We start from the raw sequence: 25,574 nt of genomic DNA, 5'->3' as shown, positions 1-25,574 counted from the left end.
TACATAAAAATTAGTTCTGTAATTCAGTATAATATTGTGCTTTGGTTTTAATATTTAACTCAAATTTTAAATAAAATGTAGCTCAATGAATATTGTAATTGAAGAAAAACTATAAGAGTATTTGTCATGTAGCGTACACTGTTGAATACCGAAGTGGCATAAGGATAAATGGACATCAGAAGCATTCCTAGTAACACCTCCACACTATTACCTATGTAGTCGAATTTCACCTTTTATCCCTAGATATTAAAAGGGAAAAAACAAAGAGCAACAAATATTTGAATGCCATTTCACACAATCAATTTATACTTTTACAGGTATATCAGACTTAGGATATTATCTTTCTCATTACTGACATCATCAATGGCAATCCCTTCAAGTTGAATGTTAGCTCTTTTCCCCTCTCAATTTCCATTTTCACTTTCAACTGATAGGCATAAATCCTCTTAATTGTCTTTATGAATTATCATTCACTATAATTTATTTGAAGTGCTTTTTATTGTCTGTATGTTACAAAAATAAAAGAGTAAACATTGTAATGCTTATGAAATTATTTTTCTCTTTGTCCTCACCTGATGATTTCCAGGCAGCAAGTTTGGCTTCATGTTTGGTTTTAGGTCACTATTCAGAAAGGTTTCATGCCTATGAAAACATTAAATAAATAATGGCAATTTTTGTTTTAATCTCTAGTACAAAAGTATATTTTAGTCCATATAAACATAAATAATAAGTGATTCAATAATAAGTCCTAAAAACTCTAATTTTAAAAACTAAAGTTTTGTTCTGTAAAGCATCAAGATGGTTTCTACCTTGGTACTTGCCCAGGGTCTTCAGTAGTAAGATTTGGTAGGCTTTTCTGATGTTTGTGACAGCGGGGAAAGAATCTTGAACAGGAAGGAGCACTATAGATAAAGGAACAAAAAGAGAGAGAGAGAGAATTTTAAGAAAGAGATTGAGTGCTTACTTTTTTGTCACAATTGTCAAATTTGTAAAATCATTTCCCTGCTTTGATGTTAATCAGTTAACATTAAGTTTCCCAGTTAACAAACATTACAGACACACACAAATAATAAAACCTAATTTAAATAAAATGCTAATAATAAATATTTCTTTTGTATATGACCCTGAAAATAAGATTTTTAAATCATTTCAATAAAATTTTTATAAGGAAATATCAGATCCTTAGGTGCTTAAGGTATTTCATATTACTGTTATTTCTGAATTTAGAAAAAAAAAACTATGAGTATTGTACATGATTTTGGGATACCTGGGGAGAAGTTTCTAGTTTAACAGAGACTGTGTTGTAGCATTATATAGAATTCCTACATTCTCCTGCTGGCAATAGCACATCCCCACATCACATCCCCTTCCATGGTGTATGATTTCAGATCAGAAATTCATTACAGACTATAGAGGGAAATAGATTCAACACACTTTTAAACCCACTTATTATACTTTCTTAGTTTACTATATTTTTCAGATAAATGGTTTTTAGCTTGAACCATTTGTGATTGATCACTGGGAAAAGAGCATTAGCTTTAGAACCAGAAGATAGTGGTTAACATCCTGTGTCCATATCTAGAAGAGTGATGCTATTATCTCTTAGTTTTGTTGTCATTATCAGCAAGGATACCATCTATAAATCATAAAAATAATAAAGGTTCAATACATTTTTACAAATCTCTCTCTCCTCTTCCATCATGGCCTTTTAAGGCACTCTTGATTAACTTTATAAACAATGAATGAATTCAAATAAAACAATAATTCAAATCTTACTCTTTGCAGAGGCACCATGCAACAGCATAGAGACACATCACAAAAAGAACTCCAGTGAGCGTTAGCACTGCAGGAATCCAGTTATCAGGGCTCCAGTAATATGAAATCTTTATTAAGACAGAAGTGGTAATCTGAGAAATATAACAAATATTTATTATGTATTAACAGTAGTATTATTAACAAAATTATGAACAGTTTGGACTGAGTAGTGTGTTTTGTACATTTCACTTTGTTTCTCTTTATATTATTGAAATAAGATTATCTTCTGATTCTTATCTAAGCCATAAAAAAAGACCCCACAGTAACAGCAAATTACAAGGCATAATAAACTAATACCTCCCTCTGCCATGAAAATGAATGTTTTTTTTTTTTAGAAGCAAATGTCTTTGTTCGTAATATTGCCTCTGGTCAAAATCACCCTTCCGCTCATGATCAGGTCCTGGTGAACACTTGTTCACTCACCATTGTTAGCATCCTTGATTTTGCAAGAAACCTGACTACTTGGTGGAAATTATCATGGCTCCTTGTTTACATTTATACTTTAATATCTAGAGTAATCTTCTGCAATTATTTTCTAGTTCTGATTTTTTCCACTGGGAAATAAATTTCTATTAAACAAAGACTATTAGTTGCTCATCTATAGAGATATGGGTTCTTCATAGTTCTTGCTACAGAGAATGTCAACGAGCGTTGGGTGAGTGACAGATTGAATGAATCAGCAACTTATTTCCAAGGCAAAGTATTATATTAAAAATGGGTTATTGCCCTTTCAAGTTCCCTACAAAAAGCACAAACTTTTTTTCCCTCAAATTCCCATCTAATATATTACCATTTAAAAAGCAAGTAATAAAAAATGTAATATAGTTTAATTTCCATGACTAAGCAACACTGTATTCCAGGAGATGGCAGCAGAGGATAGGATAGCTTTTGTGAACATGTAGCCATTACATGCACCATTTAAGGCAACGTAAGTCATGAAGCTAGTTTTACAGAAATGAAAAAGGGAGAAAACAAATCTTTGCAAATAAAGATCAGTCAACAGAGGTGGTAACATAATAGTACTCTTTGTATAATTCAGTGAGAAGAATTCTGATTACTTTGTTGAATATATTGGTAGTTGTTGAGGTTAAGTATTATATGATTAAACATTCATTCTATTTTACACTAAAACAACCTGGGCATGTCTGGGCAAAGGAAGATCAAGAAATTTATGTTCTAGCAGTGTCAGTTGAATTACTATAACCTTGTTTTCTTAAGTAAATCAATATGTTGTATTTCCAATTGATAAATCGATCAAAAGAATAATAATTTGGCTATGTTTAATCATCTAGCCCAATTTTCAGCTCATTAAGATAATATATTACTACCAAACACATTTGGTAAGAATGCCACTACTCATAAAAAAAGAGAGATCCCAGACCTAAGCCTGTTAAGTTAGCTAGCAAACTTTCTTTCTTTCCCTTCTTCCTTCCTTCCCTCCTTCTTTCTTTTCTCCCCACCTAATTCTTTCTTTCTCTCTCTTTTCCTTCCCTCTTTCCATTTTCTTTCTTTCTCTCAACAAATATTTACTGAACACCTAGTACATCCCAAGAGGTGTACATCAGAATGCCTATATAAAGGAAATATAAAACCTTGAAACTGAAAAACGTAGGAGTAGCACTTATTTAATAGCAACTCTGGGCCTTTTAGCTATGTTATTTCAGTTTCCACTAATGTCAATCCTAAAAAAAGGTGTTCATTGTTTCTAATTCACAGAGGAGAGTTGAAGCCCCAGGAGGTTCTTTTTCATGTTACCTAAAGTTCTCCAGTAACTAAGTGGCAGAACTGGTGTTCACATACAGATTTGTGTGATTCTAAAGACTGTGTTCCTTCTAGTAGACAATGCTACCTACCAAGAAAATGGGGATATTGTGAGAATTTTAAGAACAACAACAAAAAATCAATTCCTATTGTATATCACATAAAAGTCATTCGAATTTTTTTCATAAAAATTCAACTGTATAGATTCAATTCAAGATATTAAAAAGTTGTTTAGAGGTAGGAGGAAAAAAAATCATCCTTACTTCTTGTACTTGGTTTGCCTGACAAACAAAGGTAGATGAACCAGTTTCTTTATTCTGTAGTTTCCCTTCTTTTCTCATGCACAGATGCCAAAAATATCTAAAACTTTTATTAAAAAGAAACCGCGCATCTATTTTTTTTAATATTTCAAAGCCTAAGACAAGTTGAGATATTAGGGTTTTTTTTTCTCAGGGATTATATAAAGACAAACAAATTTTACTGCAGGGATTAAATGTAATACTAATGACTTGTATATACATATCACGTTTATTACAAGAGCTTTCATGTCTCTTGTTTCATTTGATCCTTGTAATATCCTTTGTACAATACATGCAGCTATTTTAATCCCTTTAGTAATCCATGTACAGTACACAAAGTAAATATTTCAATGTGTATTATTTACAAACTTGGCTCTCAATTATATACTCTTTCAATTGGTGATTCAAAACAATTTTTAAAAATTAAAAAAAATGGAGGATTAGCATTTGATACTCTTGGTGTTTCTATAGCTTACTTCATTATCACCCATATTTTAATTGTTTATGAAAATTTTTTGGAGTCCCCAGTGGAAAATAATCACGAGGACAAGGACATTCACTCTTGCCTTACTTCTTGCAATGGCAATCTAACTGGTATTCTCTTCTCCTCTTCCCCATTCTATCCTCCACTTTGCTGGTATACTTTTATCCTGAAACCATTCATTTTTACTTCCCAGTAATCTAAATTGGCTTTGCATTGTCTGAAACAAAGTCAAGAATTCTTATTGTTGACTCTAGAGCTGTATCAACCTACATAATATCTATCTTTCTGGGCTAGCCTCTGACCAATCTCCTCAAAGGCTCTAGATATACTTGGTTTTTAATTCTTTCAAAAACCAACCATATACCCTCACACCTATATTCCTTAATTCCTGATAGTTCTAAATGTCTTTGCTTCTTGTTCTATCCATCAAAGGCCTACATAAAATTCAAATATCTCTTCTTGGACCTTCTCATATTCTCCAAGCCAGAATTTGTGACATTTCTGTAAAACCATGTATTTGTTTACTCTTCCTTTACAGCACTTGTCCTAATGACATGTAATTAAATGATTTGAAATAAACCTATATGCTTATTGTGGCTTATAAGTAATTGCACGATATGACCGCTGCCAATCTCTTCACTCTTTTCTCTAATTCACCATACTAGTCAGAATATTGCTCATACCTCAACCATTTTTCTACCTTTTTGCCAGTACCTTGGTTCTATCACTTACTGAGTCTGTGACTTTGAGAAAGTTATTTAAACTCCTGGAATATCATTTTTTCCTTTGTAGCATAGACAAAAGTAGTTGAAACTTTGAATTTGAATTAATCTTTTTTACTTAACAATGTCAAAATTTAATTTTAGTTAGGTTCATAAACATAAATTTTGTGACAAGTTAGGAATTTTGTGAATATATGAACAGAATTATTTCCTCATAAGGGGAATTACAAAAATTTGATTTAATTATTAGACCCTAAAATTTCTGGAAATCACTTCAGATCACGTATATGTTATTGTGCAAAATATTCTCTTTTTGTATTTAAATTTTAAATATAGGTTGGAACTTCTTAAATTGTTCACTCTTTGCTTAAGCAGAACCCATGAAGATACTCTTATAGTTGAACAATTGAGCAGTTACCTCTCTCTGGAACGAACATGAGGAGTGATATAATAAATGGGTAAAGATTGACAGGACACTGGACTTTGTATGTCATCAGACATTTATCTCACCATTAGGTAAATCACCAGTGAAAACAAAAGAATTTCCCATCTGTTATTTGGTCAAGTACTAAGCTTCTTACAGCTGTTTGCAGTTAATTTGGTCTGATTTCTAACCTTAATTACTTAACTTGTAATATTTTACAGAAAAAGACAATAATAACATTCTTCCCTGACACAAAATCTTTCATCATTGGTATTTGGGTCACAGCATTTATGCAAGGCTATAACCTAGTAGAGTGCAATTTATATATTTCTGCTGACTTTTAGATTATTTCAGTTAACTCTCATTGAGGAAGAATTTTTAAGTGTTCCAATAAGAAATTCTGATTCAAGATTATGTAATAGTTGCTTCTCATGTTATCTCAAAATTTCATCAAGTATAAACCATATTTCTATAAAAAAGGATTTTTAATAGTAAAACACTAAAAATTTAAGTGAAAATGTTGGTGTTCCTCTTTCACCAAAAATATAGTATAAAATTAATAAATATTATCAACTATATTTTTTTAAATAGTAATATTATAAGGAAAAGATAAACCTTTTTTTTCCTTAATGGGAACTGCAAATAAGAAGCAGAGTATAGAGGAGGAAAAATAATTTTCTCTGTATTCTTATAGGTTCTGGGCTGAGAAACACCCCCACCCCATCCCCATAGTAAAAGAAAATTTAGCAGAAACACAAACAGAGGTTTAATAACATGTATAACACCTGGATACATGGGAGAGACTCAGAAAAACCGAGGAACTTTGAAATGGCCCAAGCTATCATCATAAATACGTTTTCCGCTAAAGACAAAAGAAGATGTTTGGGGTGGGGAAGCCAGTTAGGATGGGCTATTAGGAAAAAAAACAAACAAACAGTAAACCAGAGTAAGGTTGTTATGCAGATTTGGGTCCTTGCCTTTTCCATAAATTTTATACATTTCTAGAGATTGGGCCATCCCTCTTTTCCTGGTAAAAAAAAAAAGGAAAATAGCCCTACAAATGAAGATTTTTATTTTATAAACATGAATGTCTTACAAATGAGTAATTTTGACTCTGATTTCAGAAGTTTACTTGGATTTACCATTACTTAAAAATAATCAGCCTAAAATAATCCTTATGCCCAAAAGACATGTTTTGCAGGGGTAAGTTCTGCTCCCCTTCAAGAATTTTGTAAACCATATCGGCCATGACTTATCCTTAATGTTTTTAAACAGTCTTTCTGTGTTTTCAGTCAACTGATAAACATTTATAAAATAACAAATAATAGTGATAATACGTATTAATCACCTCTTATGTTTTGGGCATTGCACTAGGAGAGGTTTATGAAATAGCTTTTAATAATCCCTGTTAACATTTTAGAAACTGAGGTTCAGAAGTGGTAAATGCCTCAGCCCAGGCTCACAGTTATCTAGTGGAAGACCTGGGATTCAGACCAAGATCTGTTTTATTCCCCAGGCCACACTCTCTGCTGGGTGTGAAGATTGCTTATTGTTTGTATTAAAATGGTTTTGACAGAATCTATATGAAATTATATCAATAGCACTTCAAACTTTCATTTAAAAACTTTACTTCCTTCTCATTAGATGGCCTGGTCATACTATGAATAAATGAGTATGGTGAGAATTTTAAAAGTAATGTTATCAAAGTGTTTTCTGGGCATTATTGTTTTAAAAAGTCTGTTTTTTACCTTTTGCTATGGTATTAATCCTACAGCTTCTTATTTATTCTCATTTCTGAGAGGCTAATTAAAACTATATATTCTACAAATAAAAGTAAGTGCAAAAAGATAAAAAATGGACAAATTATTTATAAGTATAAAGACATAAGTTCAAAGTATTTAATTGCCCAACCATGAATGAATGACAGGACTAATTAGCAAAAGACATTATTAGGAAATTAAATAAATAAATTTCCTAAGTTTTTAAAATAAATTTGTCTCACTTTTATTATCCATTTACATACTTTTGAAGGCCATGTGACTTACTTTTTATTCTGTAAAATACGAAATGTTATTAGTTTCTAGTTTATGAATAACTTCTTGAAATAAACCAACTATACTAACAAGTTCCAAAGAAGTTGTTTTCTATCTTAAAATGAAGTAGCATTAAATCTAATACCAATATACTTAAAAGTACATATATGTGAAACATCATAAGATAAAAATTGATATCATGAAGCTGAGTATTGTTTTATACTTGTACTTTTGAGTAGCCTTTTTCTTAAGTTTTATTTAATGTTCTTGTATATAGAAACTCATACGTAGCAAACAATTACATATTTTTAAACTGCAGTAGGTCTGACAACTTCGAGGACTTCTATGTAGGAATTTCATCATGCATGAGCAAACACAATCTTATCTTTTTACTAAGGGGGGAAGTGTTTATTTGTGAGTTTTATTTCTTGAAGCATGTAGCCACCAGTCAAGAGACTGATATAAATAATTTTCCTTTTAATTAAGCAAGACACTATTTTCTTTAAAAATAAACCCTAGCTCCTCTGTTGAGTAGCTCAGGAAGACTAAAGTAATAGAATAATCAAACGGTTTCAGAAAAGGAAATTATGTATTATTTGTCTAGGATGTGATTTGCTTAAGAAGTGGTAGGCAGAGTTACGCCATGCTTGATTATCTTACCTCTACCTACACCTTTTTAAATACAGTTGACCCTTGAACAGCAGGGGAGTTATGGGTACCAACCCCCATCCTGTGCAGTTAAAAATCTATGTATAACTTTTGCCTTCCCAAAACTTAACTACAAATACCCTACTGTTGACCAGAAGTCTTGCTACTGACATACACAGCATATATTTTGTATGTTATATATATTATATACTGTATTCTTATAATGAAGTAAGCTAGAAAAAAGAAAGTATTATTTAAAACATCATCATCATAAGAAGTACTTTGATTGTATTTATTTTAAAATCCACTTATAAGTGGACCTGAGCAGTTCAAACCTGTGTTGTTCAAGGGCCAACTGTAGTTCTCTCCATAGTCTTTGGTTATGCTGTTTCTATTTTCTACTGGGAGTTGTATGGACACAAAGACCAAGAAATTAATGAACATAAAATGTGATTCTAACTTTTTATTCAAGGAACTAGTTTTCTTATAAGGTATAGAAACATAACACATAAAATACATAAAAATGAGTGACCAAATAGTTGCATAACTTATGTTATATCACAACATAGAAAAAAAGTGAAATGTTTTGAGGGTCAGCAAGAGATTTTACTTTCAAGCCACAGCTAAAGAAAGAAGAGTGACTTAGCCACTTAGTTTCCATGTCTATCATTCAAGAAGAAAAATTACATAGTTTAAAGGTAAAAGTTGAACATCAGACTGGTTCAAAATATAAAGCAAAGAGCCTCATGTACCCCATAGGTCCAAGGGAACACTTATTGCTCTTTCACACAAAGGTAAATAGATACATCATATCTCATAATACATGTTCTGCATGTTCTGGGGGAGCAGATAAAATTAACCATGCTTCCCTTTTATTTGTTTCTTCATATTCTCTCCACTTCTGGCCTACAAAAAGGGAATTGTATTCATCATTGTCAACCAACCTATTATATCAATGCCTCTTTACTGATTTGTTCTTAGAAATAATTTAAGATAGGAGAGATTAATTTGTTATAATTCAGTTACTACATTTAAAAAGAGATAATTTAATATATTTTTCTTCTCCTTACAAAAATAAGATAAAAGCTAGTTTGAAAAACAAATCATTTATTTGAAATATGGTGTTGAAGGATAGCTCTGTGGATACCCTGGACCACCAGAACATCAAACAAGTGGGGTCTGGAGCAAATTAAGTCTAAAACAACTGGAGGCAAAAATGAAAAAACTGAAGCTGTCCTACCTCAGGCACAGTCTGAAAAGGCAGGGTTCTTTGGGAAAAATAATAATGCTAGGAAAATAGAACGCTGCAGGATAAGAGGAAGACCAAAAATGAGATGAACTGACTCCATAAAAGAAGCCATAAGCCTGAGTCTTCAGGAATTGATCAGGGCTGCTGAGGACAGGGCATGGTGGACATCACTCAGTCACAGGGTCTCCAGGAGTCGGAGTCCACTTAACAGCATGTAAAACACACAATGCTGAATGTCAGGGAGGTTTTGTTTTTTTTTGGTTTTTGTTTTTGTTTTTTCTGTAAGAGGAGTACATGGGTTAATCAAGTTTAAAAAATACAGTGGTAGTAGGATAGTGGAACAAAAATGGCCTCTGGAAATAGACATATCTGGGCTGCAATTATGACTGTCACTTAAAATTGGGTAGGTTAAGTTCTATTTGGAACAATGCTGTCTACTTGAGTACGGTTGCTATGAGGAATAAAAATGCCTTAAGAAGGCATACAGTATTCAGTAGATAATCAATTAGTGGACATAGTATCACTAATAGGTTGTTATTATTTATTCATATTAAAAAAAGAGATAAAGAAAAACAGGAGAAATTCAGTTCAGGGGTGAGACGTTGGGCAAAATACCACAATGAGCTTCACTTTCTAGTCATACAAGGCACAGAGGGTGTTAAACCACTGCTTGCAAGTTAATATATTTCCCTAATTTCCCTATATACAAAGATTAGATTCAGGTCAAGAGAAAGTGCCAGTCTTTTTCATGAACACTCTGACCTATTAAAGTGTGTGGCTATAGGGCTATATTATTCTTTAAAATGCAGGGTGAAAAAGTAAAGTAAATTCTCTTTCTTTCTTTCTTTTTTTTTTTCTTTCTGGTGACTTAACTTTTGCTTATCATACATAAGTATCAGCTAGTCTCTCTTAAATCTTCTTTTTTGCCAGCTTTAAATTTCTTCTACTTTTTCAGGTATACTAAGGAATAAGGTGAACAGGTCCAGCACTGTGCTAGCAAACATACTCTTGAAAAGCAAAAAAATTCTGGAATGTAGCATTTACCAATTTTTATAGTACTAATATTTCCACCATGACTAAATTCAAATACTAAAGGCTTAATAATCAGCCTACAAAATTTCAGAACATTTAACAATAGGTTATTCTTAGCTTAAATGAGCCAGCTCCAGCATACCACTGCTCTGAATTATCAGCTGAAAACAAAGTTCTTTATACATTTGATTACAAATTATTGTGAGGTATATTCTAGTAAAGAATTAATCTTGGATGAGTCAAAATCAGCCTTGGGAAAGTAATACACCTCTGTAATGAGCATAATAGTATAGAAAACATGGTCATAAAGACAAAACCCTTGTCTCTCAGCAAATGTCTTTGAGAAGCCATAATATCTTTAGGATTAGCCTTCAAAATTCAGATTAAGTGAAAGACACTAAACAATTCCAATTTTGTCACGCTATTCATCTAATGCCTCTTTTTTAGTTATTCATTGATGGATTAAAAACCTTTTAGGAGACTTCAGGGCCAAGATGGAAGCCTAGACTGACAAGTTCCATCTCCCTCCACACTAAGAAGGAATACAACTACTGCAAAAACAGAAATAACCAGAAGTTCCAGAAAATGAAACTACATGGGAGTCAAATGTATGAAGTTATAAACAAATGGTGCTCATCCAGACAGGTAGAAGGGGCAAAGCCGGGGTAGAGAGGTCAAGCTGTGCTGGTGGTGGCAGCTGCAGTGATGGCGGAGGGGTGGCGGTAAGCACAGACACCTATATTTAAGGGGAGGCAAGAAGCGCCTGGGAAGCACCCCTGCCTGCAAACCAGACTTGTCAGCTTGCTATTCCAATGCTGGGGAAGGCAGATCTCCATTGCCTCAGACTGTGAAGGCTAGAAGGGGTCGGGACGGAGGGAGAAGCTCCCGATCTCTCAGCGGAGAGTAAATGGCAAGAATGCATCTTGGATCCCCGCCCCCACACAAAACGCTACAGCATGGTGAGAAGTGTCATCCAGTAGTGATGAATGCACAGGGTTCTGCCCCCTATAGCATAGGAGGTGTGACAGCCCCACCTAGGAAGCAAAGGTAAACACAAAACTGTCAGGATGGCACAGATCGTAATAGAGATCCCAGTGTCACAGCTCACCAGACAGCAAATATCTGATCTAATAGATTAACAGATAGGAAATCTTTCTGAGGCACAGTTCAGAGATTTGGTTATACGAATGCTTACAGACCTGACAGCAGATCTTAAACAAGATGGGGAAGGAATGAAGGCTAGTCCTGCTGAAATGAATGAAAACACATACGAAACAAGTGATGAGGGAAAGAAAACCAGGATCAAAGCAACAAATTGGAACATAGGGAAGGAACAAAACAGTCAACCAGTGCAGAAAGAGGAAACAAAAAGTGAGGAAAATGAGGAGATGCTCAGAAACCTATGGGACAGCAATAAGCGGGCCAACATCCAAATCATAGGGTTGCCAGAATGTGAAGAAGAATAACTGGAAACTGAAAAATTATGTGAAAAAATAATGAAGCAGAACTTCCCTAACTTGGGGAAGAAAATAAAATTACAGGTCCAGGAAGCACACAGAGTTCCAAAAAACTAGACCCAGGGAGAACCACACCAGGACACATTAGAATCAAAATGTCAAATATTAAGGTTAAAGAGAGAATCTTAAAAGCAGCAAGAGAGATGAGAATTACATACAGAGGAGTCCCAATAAGACTGTCAGCTTATTTCTCAAAAGAAACTCTGCAGGCAAGAAGGGACTAGCAAGGAAAACTCAATGTAATGAAAAGCAAAAACCTACAACCACGATTACTCTATCCAGTGAAGTTGTTATTCAGAATAGAAGGGCAGAGAAAGTGCTTTCAGGACAAAGTAAAACTGAAGGAGTTCATCAGATCCAAACCACTGTTATATGAAATGTTAAAGGGACTTGTTTGGGAGAAAGAGGATGAAAACTATAAACATTAAAATGAAAACTATCACAACAACCAACAACAGAAGCTAGGGAATCGAAATGAAGGCAAACTAGGTAGGCAACAAAGTGGGAAAAGAATTATAGGAATGGGAAACATATTGAGGGGGTGATCAGCAGGGAGGGGGAAGGGGGAAAGGGAGAGAGATAGTACAGGAATTAGGAAGCATAGTAGGAGGGAATGGAGTAGACAGGAAGATGTTGAAAAGAACTATATGCACAACCAATGGGCATGGACTAAGGGGGCAGGGGACAACTGGAAGGAGGGGGGTCACTGGGTGGAGGGGAACAAAGGGAAAAGAAATTGGGACAACTGTAACAGCATAATCAATAAAGCATATTTTAAAAAAGAAAAAACCTTTTAATTGTACTAATACACATCATTAAACATGAATAGGTAGCCAGGATGAATCAATGAAAAGATTGGACCGTTATTTATAGAAACTTTCTCCTTTTTACTCTTTTATATTTGCACTATTTATGTCAAAATCAGGGTAAAAAACATAGCTATACATTAGTATTATTTAAAGTTTCTACTATCTTCTATATTTTACAAATGGATATTAATTCTGGGCTTTTTATTATGGACTCAATTTGCTGAGTGCAGATAGTTTCAGGAATTTTGATTCATAATTCTTTAGGGATTTTATTCGCAGGAAATGGTGTCTAGCCAGTTACCTCATTGTCTCTTTAGCAATCTGTACTTAAACTGGAGGAGTTTAGTTCAGTTCATGAAATATGATCATTTCTTTCTTCTCTACCTGCCCTGAGAGGAACCTCTGACTAGGCAGGTAGGGGTTCAGAGACAAAGGTTAATTAGGAGACAATTTACAACCATTCTGTTTATTTTAGTCTAAGGTTGGGCTTATTTATTACTAGCTTCTTTGACAAAGTCATTCTACATTAAAGATAAAGGATTTTTTTTCTATTTTCCTTTCTAAGCTTCAAGGTGTTATTTTACTCATTGTAATGTCTATAAAAACATGCCATGTTAACATATTTATGATATATATTATGTAAAGTTTTCTCTATAATTATTTTAGTGACTTATATTACTGTGTTTATTTTATAAAAATAAAAAAATATTTTCCTCATGGAAATATTTTTTACAATTCAGAAGCAGTAATAAATTCTTGTTTTTAGTCAGGATTTCTTAATCTAGGTTCCAGAGATGGGTTTTATAAGCTTCTAATGTTAAATATTAAAGTATATGCACATATACATGTGTACATTATTCTGGAGAGAGAGACCATAACTTTCATCAGATTCTGTAACAGTTCATAAATCCCCCTTCCCCCAATTAAGAACTATCACATACCTTTTATATAACATATGACACTGGTCCTTTTACTTATCAAGTACCGTACTTGGCATTGTAAAATATGCAGAGGTCTTTATTGAATGCCTTTACTAGATTACAATTTATGGGATGCCCTACATTTGCTTTCAAAAGCTAGTAGAATATTTTATATTACAGAAACTGCATTTATAGTAAACTTCATGCTGACAATGTCTCCTATAATATGTATTATATGATTGACTTTATTTGTAATAATTTTGAGCATTTTATCCACAGGCCATAGTTTTTTTTTTTTTTTTTGTAACTCATAGACACACATTTTTAGTAATCTGGATTTAAGAACATTCTGTAATGGGATTTTATAGTTTTATTTAGAAGAAGAAAACTTCTGGCAGTATATTGAAACCATTTAAAATGTTTTTAAGTTTTTGTATCTTATTTGATATTCTGAATGGAAAGATCTGTCTAATAATAATAATACCTACAGTCTAATAATAATGGCTAATCCTAAGAGAAATTATCTTTCTCACAACATATTGTAATTTTAAACACAATAAATTGTGAATTCTATTGTTTATGTATATTTCAAATTGTGAGAAATAATAGGAAGCCCACAGAGCCAATATAAATTTTCTTGTGCTAGACACTTGGGAACATTATCAGCACTATACCATTTTAGTTCAAATCATTGTTTTCTTTGGATCCAGAACATTCAACATGTAATATAATGATTTTGTATAGCCAATGTAAAACTTCTTGACTGTGAAGTCAAGCAATGGAAGGAATTTACTATAACTTATTTAACAAAAGGCTCTTTTATCATTATTTATTTATTTTTCCATAAAGAGCAGGATGACAGCTATTGGGCGATGGGGAGGTTAGGGGTGGAAAGATTGAGCAAGAAGGAAAAAGGATTCATGGGCATGGACAACAGTGTGGTGATTGCAGAGGGAGGAGGTGGATACAAATGACCCTTTTAATTGAAATGCCTTTCATTGTGTTAGCTTGGTTACATGGAAAACATTACAATAATGTTCGTGGGGGCATGGATTTGAATACCTACTTGGCTGTTTAAACTCCACCTTTTTGAAATCAAACAGCATATTCCACACAAACCAGTTCTATTACATCATTGATTTTCTCTTTATTTCCATAATAGCAAAATTTGTGAGGCATCGTGATTCATTCTTTTATGCTGTGAAATTGTTACAATTTCCTGTCTTTAGTAATAACCCCCAAATCTCATCTTTACATTCAAAATGTTCCATGCACAAATATTTTACATATCTACCATGAGTTTCATTTTTTCTGACACAAATTTAGCCTCCAGCTTCACTGTCTTCTCAACATTTCACAGAATATATTACACTCTTCCCAGGGATAATTCTATGCTTTCTTCTTACAAAGCTTTTCTTTATATGTTTTTAAAGAACTAGATTATTATTTTCCTTCTCTATTTATAGAGAATTTATTGCCTATCTCAACACAAAGTTACCCTATGTTAAACTTCAAAGTTAAATAACAATTGCACTATCATTTGATACTGTCTTATATTTATTTAAATTGTTCTCAGTGTATATCTTGCCTTCTAGTGAGACAGTATGCTTTTCAACCTTAGATGGTGCTATATACATGACAAAAGCTCCTTAAGTATTCATTTAGATAATAGTACGCTATGATGAGAATCAACAGAATTACTAAAAACTAAATACTAGCAAAATAGTCTACAAAAAATTATGAACATTGACATATTTATCTTGATTCAGAATTAATGACTAGCAGCTATAATATGTTCTCCTTATTTTGATGATGAAATTTCTAATGCATTAAAGTAGCTATTTAATTGATGTCTTTCAATGCCAAAATATAAGGATAACTCCTGTGAGAGTTCCTAACCTTCTATGTTTATGACTAATTCAGACTACTTTAGAATTATATTTCATCACTATGTACTCACTGTAGTTGTAGTTGTTTCTGTGGAAGAAGTTGGCTGCGTTGTGGTCCAAGGAAACACATGAACTATGACTGTTGTAGTCGCTGACAGCTGACTAGCTTTATTCCCACTTAATTCATCAGTAACTTCAATAAGTAGCTGGAAAGCCAGAGGGTCCTGAATCCCTTGAAATGCATCATACTGGAAATTCTGAGTGGTGGTCAGAGAAGGAGGATCAACACCCAATCTCCAAAGTGTGAACTGATTATTTGTATTTCCTGAAAATGATGAGGTAATAAAATAGAAATAAAACCACATTATATATTATCTTATTTCTATTGTCAAGTTCTTATTTAAAAGTGTTTAATATTAATATGTTTTCAACCATTATAAAATATCTCACATGAGTATCTTTTACATAGCATGGAAGTGACTTATTAGCAATCATATATGTCTTACCTCCTACAATTGAATAGCTCAGCTGTTCTTGTGGAGAATCTTTGTCTGAACAATCGAGCTGAATAAAAGGAACCTTAATATTGGAATAAATCTGAGTTTCCAGATGTGGTGGATTGCATACAGGAGGCTCATCATTCATATTCTATAACACAAGAATATTGTCTATTTTAAATTATGTCTTAAAAATATCACCATAATTAATTAGTTACTTGTTTAATTTTTATTACTCATTGCTTTCACCTTCACAATATTGTTCAAACATACTTTTACAATGCATCTTAATAATTTTACATTTAAAGAGTATATTTTAGTGTTTCACCATATAAACTTGGTTGTTTGGGGTTATCCAGGAGTATAGTCCATGTTCCACTTTTAATTTTATGAATGTGGAATTGATTTTTAACAAATGTCTATTTCCTATATAATATTGCTAAGATAGGTGTTCAAATTGAGGTTATTCAATTTTAAAATTAAATTCAAAACTAAATGTTATTTACTCTAAGCACCTCCCTTTAATCTTGAATATATATGTCATCGACTCTCCTTTTGAAAAATTCCTCAGAAAAGGTACTTAATGCTTAAAAGGAAGCATTTTCCACTATTGGATAGTTTTGCTTGTTAGAAATATTATTATTTATTTCATTTGTTTGCCTGTAAATTCAACCTATTCTTTCTAGTTTTTGTTCTAAAGAAACTCAAAATCTAATAGGATATGTGACTTAGATTTCAAACATGTGGGAGATTCCAAGAATTAAATTGAAAGGGGAACTATATTATCTCTGGGAATATTCAAACTCTAAGGTTCTTTGACTCTATAGTATAAAAAATGTCTGATAAGCTATTTGGAACTATCCCCTTTCTCCTTTTCACCTGTAGCAGACATTGCACATCTATGCACTCTCCTGAAAAATGTGACATGGTCTCAGAGGTATTTTCAAAGTAACACTCAGTGAAGACACTATCAATTTATCAGAATGGAATGTAAAATGAAACTAATTGAAGTCTCTGATTTAGGAAAATACAATGTCTAATTTTATATATGCTTTTTTCCTCTTACTTAGTAATATTTCCTGATCATTCTTGGGCTCTTTCAATTTGACTGGTTAATTCCTTAGAATGCACCTGAGAGTGCAGAGCAAATTCCACTCTTTTTTCACTCCAATACAATGCAGCTGGTTTGTTAGCTTGCCCACTGAAGTACATAAAGGGGTTCTTGCTAATATTTAAGCCCTATTTTACTAAGTACCAGTTTCCTTAAAATTAAAATCTTTATAACCATATTTCCCTGAAAAATGAATCATTAAGTCTCTCTTTCTGCCTCCTACTATAATACAAAAAGGGAAAGATATTATCTGTTCCTTCACAATTTTTCATGGCTACTTAAGTAATAATAACCAATATTACAACTAATATTTATTGAATACATAACATGTGCTAGACTTTAGTTTACTTTTATTAATATATATCCAACAACCCAATAAAAAAATGCAGTAGTGAGGAGTTCTGGTCAAAATGGTGGCACTGGTAAATGCAGTACTAGCATTCTCCCATAACCACATCAAAATTGCAACTTACAAAGGACCTTCCTTCAGAATTCCTGAAATCTAGCTGAACAGAAGTCCTGTGACTAAAGACATAAAGAAGAAGCCACACAGAATTTGGTAGGAGGGGCAGAAATGCCGAACCACATGTGATGGGTAAAAATCTCAGCTGTGGAGTTCCCTCCTAAAGACTGAGTCATCCTAACCCCACACCAGAATCCCTAGCCCAAGGTTCCAGTGCTGGGAACAAAAGTTCCCATAACTTCTGGCTATAAAAACCAGTGAGGATTGTGATTAAGTGAGATGGAGGGCTGCTGGAGTGTCATGTGTTCCTCTTAAATGGCCTGCATATGGACTTACTCAGACTCATTTGTTCTGAGTGGCAGCTTTGGGGCACCAGTGACATACAGGGAAGAATTGAATTGTCTGGCATCAGGGAGAGAGCCAAAAGGGCAGCTTTCTCTGGGACAGTAATGTTGGCAGAAGCCACTATTCCTTTCCTGGGCCCTATCCCCACAGAGCAAGCAGGCAAGCGAGTACCATATCTGAGTCTCCATCAACATGGCTAACACTATTAGACCAACCCAAGTAATTTTCTAAGACCCCCCACCCCACCCAACTTTCAGGTCCAACCAAAGGTGTTTCTAGTGGATTTTCCATATAAATGGCCTCTCTTGGCTCATGTTTCAGACTGTCCTAAAATATCTCAAACATGCAGCATTTGACCTGTTTCTCAGTGGCCCCAAGCTAGGACTAGCAGCTGGCCTTGGTTCACAGCTTGGCCTCTTTTGGACACCTCTCAGTCTAGCACAGGTAGCAGCCATCTGTAAATCACTTTGTAGCTCATGCCAGGTAGCTCCAGGCAGGACCCAGGTGGTTCTGAATTTGGCCTGCACCTACCCACGGGCCTCAGATATGGCTTACCCAGTGGACAGCTTCATAGCATGTTGAATTCACCACCCAACCTACTCTTCAAGGGACACGGTCAAGGGACAAACTCAACAGACACCAGAGAGCCACAGAAATAAGTTCTGCTTTGTGGGGTGGGCTTCTGCACAGCTTATCTTCTTATAGTGGTTGTAGCCAGTCCTCACAACCAATCAGACTAAGGGGTAAATATCTCCCTTTGAGGTGCCAACAACAATCAAAGCTCAATGACATGAGGAGGGTGTATACAACTGACACATGGGAGGCTGTGCTACAAGATTCTACAGCAAACCTACTATATAAGGTCACTCTCTTTCAAGCCCAGAAGGCATAGAAGCTTTATCTTATACATACATAGAAACAAACACAGGAAGGCAGCCAAAATGAAGAGACAAAGAAACATGTCCCACATGAAAGAACACAACAGAACTCCAGAAAAAGAACTAAACAAAATGAAGACAAAGCAATCTACTAGAGGCAGAGTCCAAAATACTGGTTATAAGCATACTCAATGAACTTAGGGGAGGAGCAGAAAAGCTTACTGAGAATTTCAACAAGGAGATAGGAGACATAAAAATAGATATAGAAAACAAAAAGAAATAGAAATGAATACATTAAGTGAAATAAAGAATGCATTACAGAGAATCAGTAGTGGAACAGGTAAAGCAGAGGATCAAATCAGAGATTTGGAAAACAAGGAAGGAAAAGCACCCAATCAGAACAACCAAATTAAAAAAAAAATTTAATGAGGATAATATAAAAAGCACCTGGGGATCAACATTCACATCATGAGGATGCCAGAGGAAAATAGAGAGTGCAAGTAATTGAAAACCTATGTGAAAAAATAATGATGGAAATGCTCCTTAACCTGTTGGAGAAAATAGACATACAATTCCAGGGAGGACAGGGAGCCCCAAACAAGATGAACCCAAAGTTGCTTACACTAAGACACATCATAATCAAAATGCTAAAGTTAAAAACAAAGAGAGAATCTTAAAAATATCAAGAAAAAAAGCAATTAGTTACCTTACAAGGGAGCTCCCATAAAATTTTAGCTGATTTCTCAACAGAAACATTGTAGGCCAAAAGGCATTGGTAATAAATATTCAAAGTGATGAAAATGAAAGACCTACACCCAGCATTACTGTACCCAGCAAACTATCATTTAGAATGGAATTTAGAATTGAAGGACAGATAAAGAGCTTCTCAGACAAGAAAAAGCTAAAGAAGTTCAGCACTACCAAATGAGTATTATAAGAAATATTAAAGAATCTTGAAGAAGATGATGAAGAAGGAGGAGGAGGAGGAGAAAAAAGAGGAAGAGGAGGAAGAGAAGGAAGGGTAGGAGGAGGAGAAGGAGAAGAAGGAGAAGAAGGGGAAGAAGGGGAAGAAGGAGAAGAAGAATGATTAATAAAATGGCAATAAATATGTATCTATGAACAATTACTTTAAATGAAAATGGATTAAATGTTCCAATCAAAAGACATATATAGGCTAAATGGATAACAAAATAAGGCCCTTATATATGTTGTCTACAGATTGAAAGACACACACTAAAAGTAAAGGGATTAGAAAAAAAAAGATGTTTTATGAAATGTAAACAAACAAAAGCTGGAGTAGCAATACTTACACCAGACAAAATAGACTTTAAAACAAAGGCTATATAACAAGAGACAAAGAAGTACCCAGCAAGTTCACTTCTGGGTATTTATGCTAAGAAACCTAAAACATTAAATCTAAAAGACATTCATATGTTCATTGCAGCATTATTTACAATAGCCAAGATTTGGAAGCAAACTAAATGTCCATCAATAACTGAATGGATAAAGAAGTAGGAATATTACCCAGCCATAAAAATGAATGAAATTTGTCATCTGCAACAATATGGATGGACTGACTAGAGGGTATTGTGTCAGACATAGGATGAAAAATGTCATATGATTTCACTTATTTGTGGAATCTAAAAAACAACATAAATGGACAAGCAGAACAGAAACAGGCTTATAGATACAGAGAACATTTTGACAGTTGCCAGATAGAAGGGTTGTTGGAGGGATGAATGAAAAAGGTGAAGTGATTAAAAAGTACAAGTTGAAAGAACAAACTGATAGTGACCAGAGGGGTGGGGGAAGAGGGAGAAGGGAGGAAAAGAAGGGGAAGAGTCTAGTCAAGGAACATGTATAAATGACCCATTGATTTGGACAACAGCGTGGGGATTGACTGTGGGAGTGGGGGGATGGACGGGGCAGGGGAGAACAATGGGGTAAAATTGGGACAACTCTAATAGAAAAAAAAATAAAAAATAAGTTACAAATGGAAAGTAAATTATAGCATAGGGAATACAGTCAATAATACTGTAATAACCATGAACAGAGTTAGAGCTAAATTTTTAAATAAAATTCTAAATAGATTTCCCTTGCTAATCAAACATTATTTTTAACTAGTTAAATAAAATTTAAATATTTTAAACTAAAATATTGGTTATAAAACAATATATTTTAAATACAAATATTTGTCTATATTTTTCTAGGCAAAAAAATTATTGCTCAGTACTGAATTTAATTTTTTTCTTTTCTTTTTTTTCCAATTTAGTGAAAAGGAAAATATATACAGATATATTATGAAAAAAATACCTGTTTAAAACGAGATATAGAAAGCTATTGAAGGCACAAACAATATTGCAGATATGGATAATTAATACATATAGTAAGATGTAGGTGAAAGTTATTGTTATGTTAAAAATACATATTTTTTTTTGCCCTGGCCAGGTATTCAGTAGATTAGATCATCCTTCCAATATGCCAAAATTGTGGGTTTGATCTTCAGTCATGGCACATACAAGAAGCAACCAATAAGTGCATAAGTGGAACAAAAGATCAATGTTTCTCTCTCTCAAAATCAATATATTAAAATTTTTTCTTAAAATAATCTGTATTATTGAATATTCTTATATTCTGACTTTTCCCTGAGTTTTCTATAATTATACTTTTAAAAAGACTGATTTCCTTTTGGTTATAGAGAATACCATATTAATACTTCATTAACTCACATCCTTAATATCTGATTCTTGTCCTTATATCCATAGAGTGTTTTTTATATTTTTAATCATTAAACAATTCTAATTTTTCAGACTCATAAATTCAAGCTCCACCTGCAGTGATGATTCTATGTTATGCCTATCTCTGTTGTTTGCATCAAAGTTAGTATTGTTATGTGCAAAAACAGTTATTAAAATTCCATATCATCTTTTTTTTTAATTTATTTAATTTTTAAATTTTTTTTATTTTTGGTTTTTCAATTACAGTTGTCCCCTTTTCTCCCAATTTCTCTCCCCCACCCAACCCACCCCCTCTCCCGCAATTATATCCCTCCCCGTTGTCCATGTCCATGAGTCATTTATATATGTTCTTTGACTAAACCCTTCCCTTTCTTATCCCCCTTCTCTCCCTCTCCCCTCCCCCCTATTGACTGCTATTTTGCTCTTTGTTCTATTTAGTTCTTTTGTTTGTGTTGTTCTTTAGTTTCCTGTATTAGGTGATATCATATGGTATTTTCTTTCTTTGCCTGGCTTATTTCGCTAAGCAAAATTCTTTCTAGTTCCATCCATGTTGTTGCAAATGGCAGGAGTTCCTTCTTTCTTTCTGCTACATAGTATTCCATTGTGTAAATGTACATCAGTTTTTTGATCCACTCATCTACAGATGGGCACTTGGGTTGTTTCCAGCACTTAGCTATTATAAACAGTGCTGCAATGAACATAGGGGTGCATAAGTTCTTTTGAATTGGTGTTTTAAGATTCTTCGGGTATAATCCTAGTAGTGGAGTCGCTGGTTCAAAAGGCAGTTCCATTTTTAATATTTTGAGGTAATTCCATACTGTTCTCCACAGTGGCTGCACTAGTCTGCATTCCCACCGACAGTGCAGTAGGGTTCCTGTTTCTCCACATCCTCGCCAGCACTTGTTGCTTGTTGATTTGTTGATGATGGCCATTCTGACAGGTGTAAAGTGGTATCTCATTGTGCTTTTCATTTGCATCTCTCTGATGGCTAGTGATGTTGAGCATTTTTTCATGTGTCTATGGACCTTCTGTATGTTCTCTTCGGAGAAGTGTTTGTTCAGGTCCTTTGCCCACTTTTTAATTGGGTTATTTGTTTTCTTGATGTTGAGTCGTAACAGCTCTTTATATATTTTGGAAATCAGTCCCCTGTCTGTGATGTCATTGGCAAATATGTTTTCCCATATGGTTGGTTTCCTTTACATCTTGCTGATGTTTTCTTTTGCTGAGCAGAAACTCTTTAGTTTGATGTAATCCCATTTATTTATTTTTTCCTTTATTTCTCTTGCTTTAGGAGATGTATCCGTGAAGAAATTGTTACATGAGATATCTGATATTTTCTTGCCTATGTTTTCCTCTGGGACTTTTATGGTGTCACGGCTTACATTTAAGTCTTTGATCCATCTTGAGTTTATTCTCGTGTGTGGTCTAAGTTGGTGGTCTAGTTTCATTTCTTTGTAAGTCCCTGTCCAGTTCTCCCAGCACCATTTGTTAAAGAGGCTCTTCTCACTCCATTTTATGTTCCTTCCTCCTTTATCAAATATTAGTTGACCACAGAGGCCTGGGTTTATTTCTGGACTCTCTATTCTGTTCCACTGATCTATATATGTGTTCTTATGCCAGTACCAGACTGTTTTGATTACAGTGGCTTTGTAGTATTGTTTGATATCTGGTGTTGTGATTCCTCCTGCTGTGTTCTTCTGTCTCAAGATTCCTTTTGCTATTCGGGGTCTTTTTTGGTTCCATATGAATTTATGGAGTATTTGTTCTAGGTCTGTGAAATATGTCATTGGTATTTTAATAGGTATTGCATTGAATCTGTAAATTGCTTTGGGTAGTATGGCCATTTTGATGATGTTGATCCTTCCCATCCAAGAACATGGTATTTGCTTCCATTTATTTGTATCTTCCTTAATTTCTTTCTTCAATGTTATGTAATTTTCAGAGTACAGGTCTTTTATCTCTTTGGTTAAGTTTATTCCTAGGTACTTTATTTTTCTTGTTGCTATAGTAAATGGTATTTTCTTTTTTGTTTCTGTCTCTGATATTTTATTGTTGGTGTACAGAAATGCCTTATATTTCTGTATATTTATTTTGTACCCTGCTATTTTGCCAAATTCACTTATTATATCGAGTAGTTAAAATTCCATATAATCTTTAAGATTCATACTAGGAAGATTATATTTCTTCCAAGGAAAGAGTGCTTAGAAACCTAACATAGAGTAAACAGAGTCCCCCAGGGAACTATATTATCTGGACCAAGCAGTTTATACAGGGAGACTGCTACGTTATGTTGTATGTGCTTTGATGCAAACAACAGAGCTATATACATATAACATAGTAGCATCACTGCAGGTACAGTTTGAATTAATGAAGACAGAATTAAAATTGTTTAATGATTAAGAAAAGAAAAAGCACACTGTGGCTATAAGGAGAAAAATCAAATATAAAGACATGAGTTACTTAACTGAGTTAAAACTATTGATACATTTTCTTGTATTTTCCTTTTTAAATTAATTCATTTCTTAACAGCAATAAAGAACTAACAAGCCTGAAAAGAGTAAGCCATCACTGAAAATAATAGAGTAGAAGGGCAAACACTTCTCGGATTGTAATTATCCAAAAGTTTTCAAAAAATCTTTCTGTGAGTATTGGGGCTTTTATTTATTGGTGACTTCCAGATTCATTTCTTGACCTTATTTTCCAGAGCCGTAATTTGCAAAAATCTTTTTGACATTTCCATGATGTTTTGAACTCAAGGAACATGTGGGAAGGAGCAATTCCTTCTTCTCCAACAGTGTTATGACCAGGCTTTAAGCTAGTTCTTAACATCGAGCACAAGGAGACCCTGCCAAGTCTGAATAATCAGCTCCTTTCCTGGGGGGTTGTTTCTATGGCTCGGCATTTAATATATTATGCCAATGTTGCATGTCAGAATTAACTTTGTCAAAAGACCATCATTATTCTGACTAATTGAATCTCCGATTACGGGACAATATAGCACATTCACTTCTCTAAATGTTCCCAATGAAAATATTAGAATTGTAACCCTGGATTATGGAAATTTGCTGAATACTTACAATGGCTATAACAAAGAAAAAAATAAATTTTAGGCCTTTATATGTTTCAGAAACTTAGAATTATTAAACTTCTAAAATGCAAGTAGATAAAAGTCTCTTTTCACTAAGGAAAAAGGGGTAGGCAATGCTTCACCTTTCTCAACTTGCAACACAAAAATATAACTAAAAAGACAAGCTAATGTAATTCAAACACTATTATTTTTTTTCTGGACTGAGAACTTACTGCTGACTTTTATTTACTTCTTTACAATTTGATAATTATGGCTTGTTTTTTTAAAAGGGAAGTAAATATTACTTTCATAAAAACAATAACAATCACAGAAACCAATTCCTTCATTATCTCTTGAGAAATTTGATTCTTTACAACTTTTACCACACCAACTTAGAATAGTCTTAGTTTAAAAAAAAGGCCACAATCCAAAGCAAGTCTGAGGAATTTCTCAAAATTCCAATAAAAGTTAAACAAAAATATATAAATAAAAACTGTTGTAAAAGATTTCTTAAACATTTTAATCTTCTATATCATCACTTGCTAGTATCTGCACAGCACCCACTATGCGCAAGACTTCGCTGGTCCTATGTCCAAACACTATTTTTCATACTCTAGAATTTATTACATATATTTACTAACTAAATTTCAAAATTAAAGTCAAATAGCCAATTCATCTGGAAAGTTCTTTCAAACTTATTTCTGATAAAAGACAATTATCTTTAATTAATAAGAAAAATTCATTTTCAATTTCTCTCTCATTAGTGAAGAAACTAAAGCTACTATATTTTCTTATTTCTTAACTTGTAAATTATTAATATAATAGATATAATAACTTTAATAATATTATTTTCATTCTACATTCTGGAGATAG

The 25,574-nt window shown here is 33.6% G+C and overlaps 1 protein-coding gene across 1 annotated transcript in view; it reads right to left on the bottom strand.

The window, feature by feature from the left end:
• Positions 1-233: 233 nt before the first annotated feature.
• The window catches only part of LOC150001661 (cadherin-related family member 3-like), a 104,379-nt gene continuing 79,038 nt past the window's right edge, over positions 234-25,574 (bottom strand). The window contains exons 18-23 of the mRNA XM_090286884.1: positions 16,109-16,250; positions 15,674-15,927; positions 1,777-1,907; positions 810-902; positions 573-642; positions 234-239 (exon numbers count right to left, since the gene is read on the bottom strand). Of these exons, the coding sequence (XP_090143010.1) occupies positions 234-239; positions 573-642; positions 810-902; positions 1,777-1,907; positions 15,674-15,927; positions 16,109-16,250 (696 nt within the window). The remainder of the gene's footprint in view (positions 240-572; positions 643-809; positions 903-1,776; positions 1,908-15,673; positions 15,928-16,108; positions 16,251-25,574) is intronic.

This window comes from Furipterus horrens, unplaced genomic scaffold (genome assembly GCF_987537825.1).
Source record: "Furipterus horrens unplaced genomic scaffold, mFurHor1.1.pri manual_scaffold_9, whole genome shotgun sequence".
NCBI lineage: Eukaryota > Metazoa > Chordata > Mammalia > Chiroptera > Furipteridae > Furipterus > Furipterus horrens.
The sequence above is the reverse complement of the archived record's forward strand: the minus strand, read 5'-3'. Positions and strand labels throughout refer to the sequence as shown.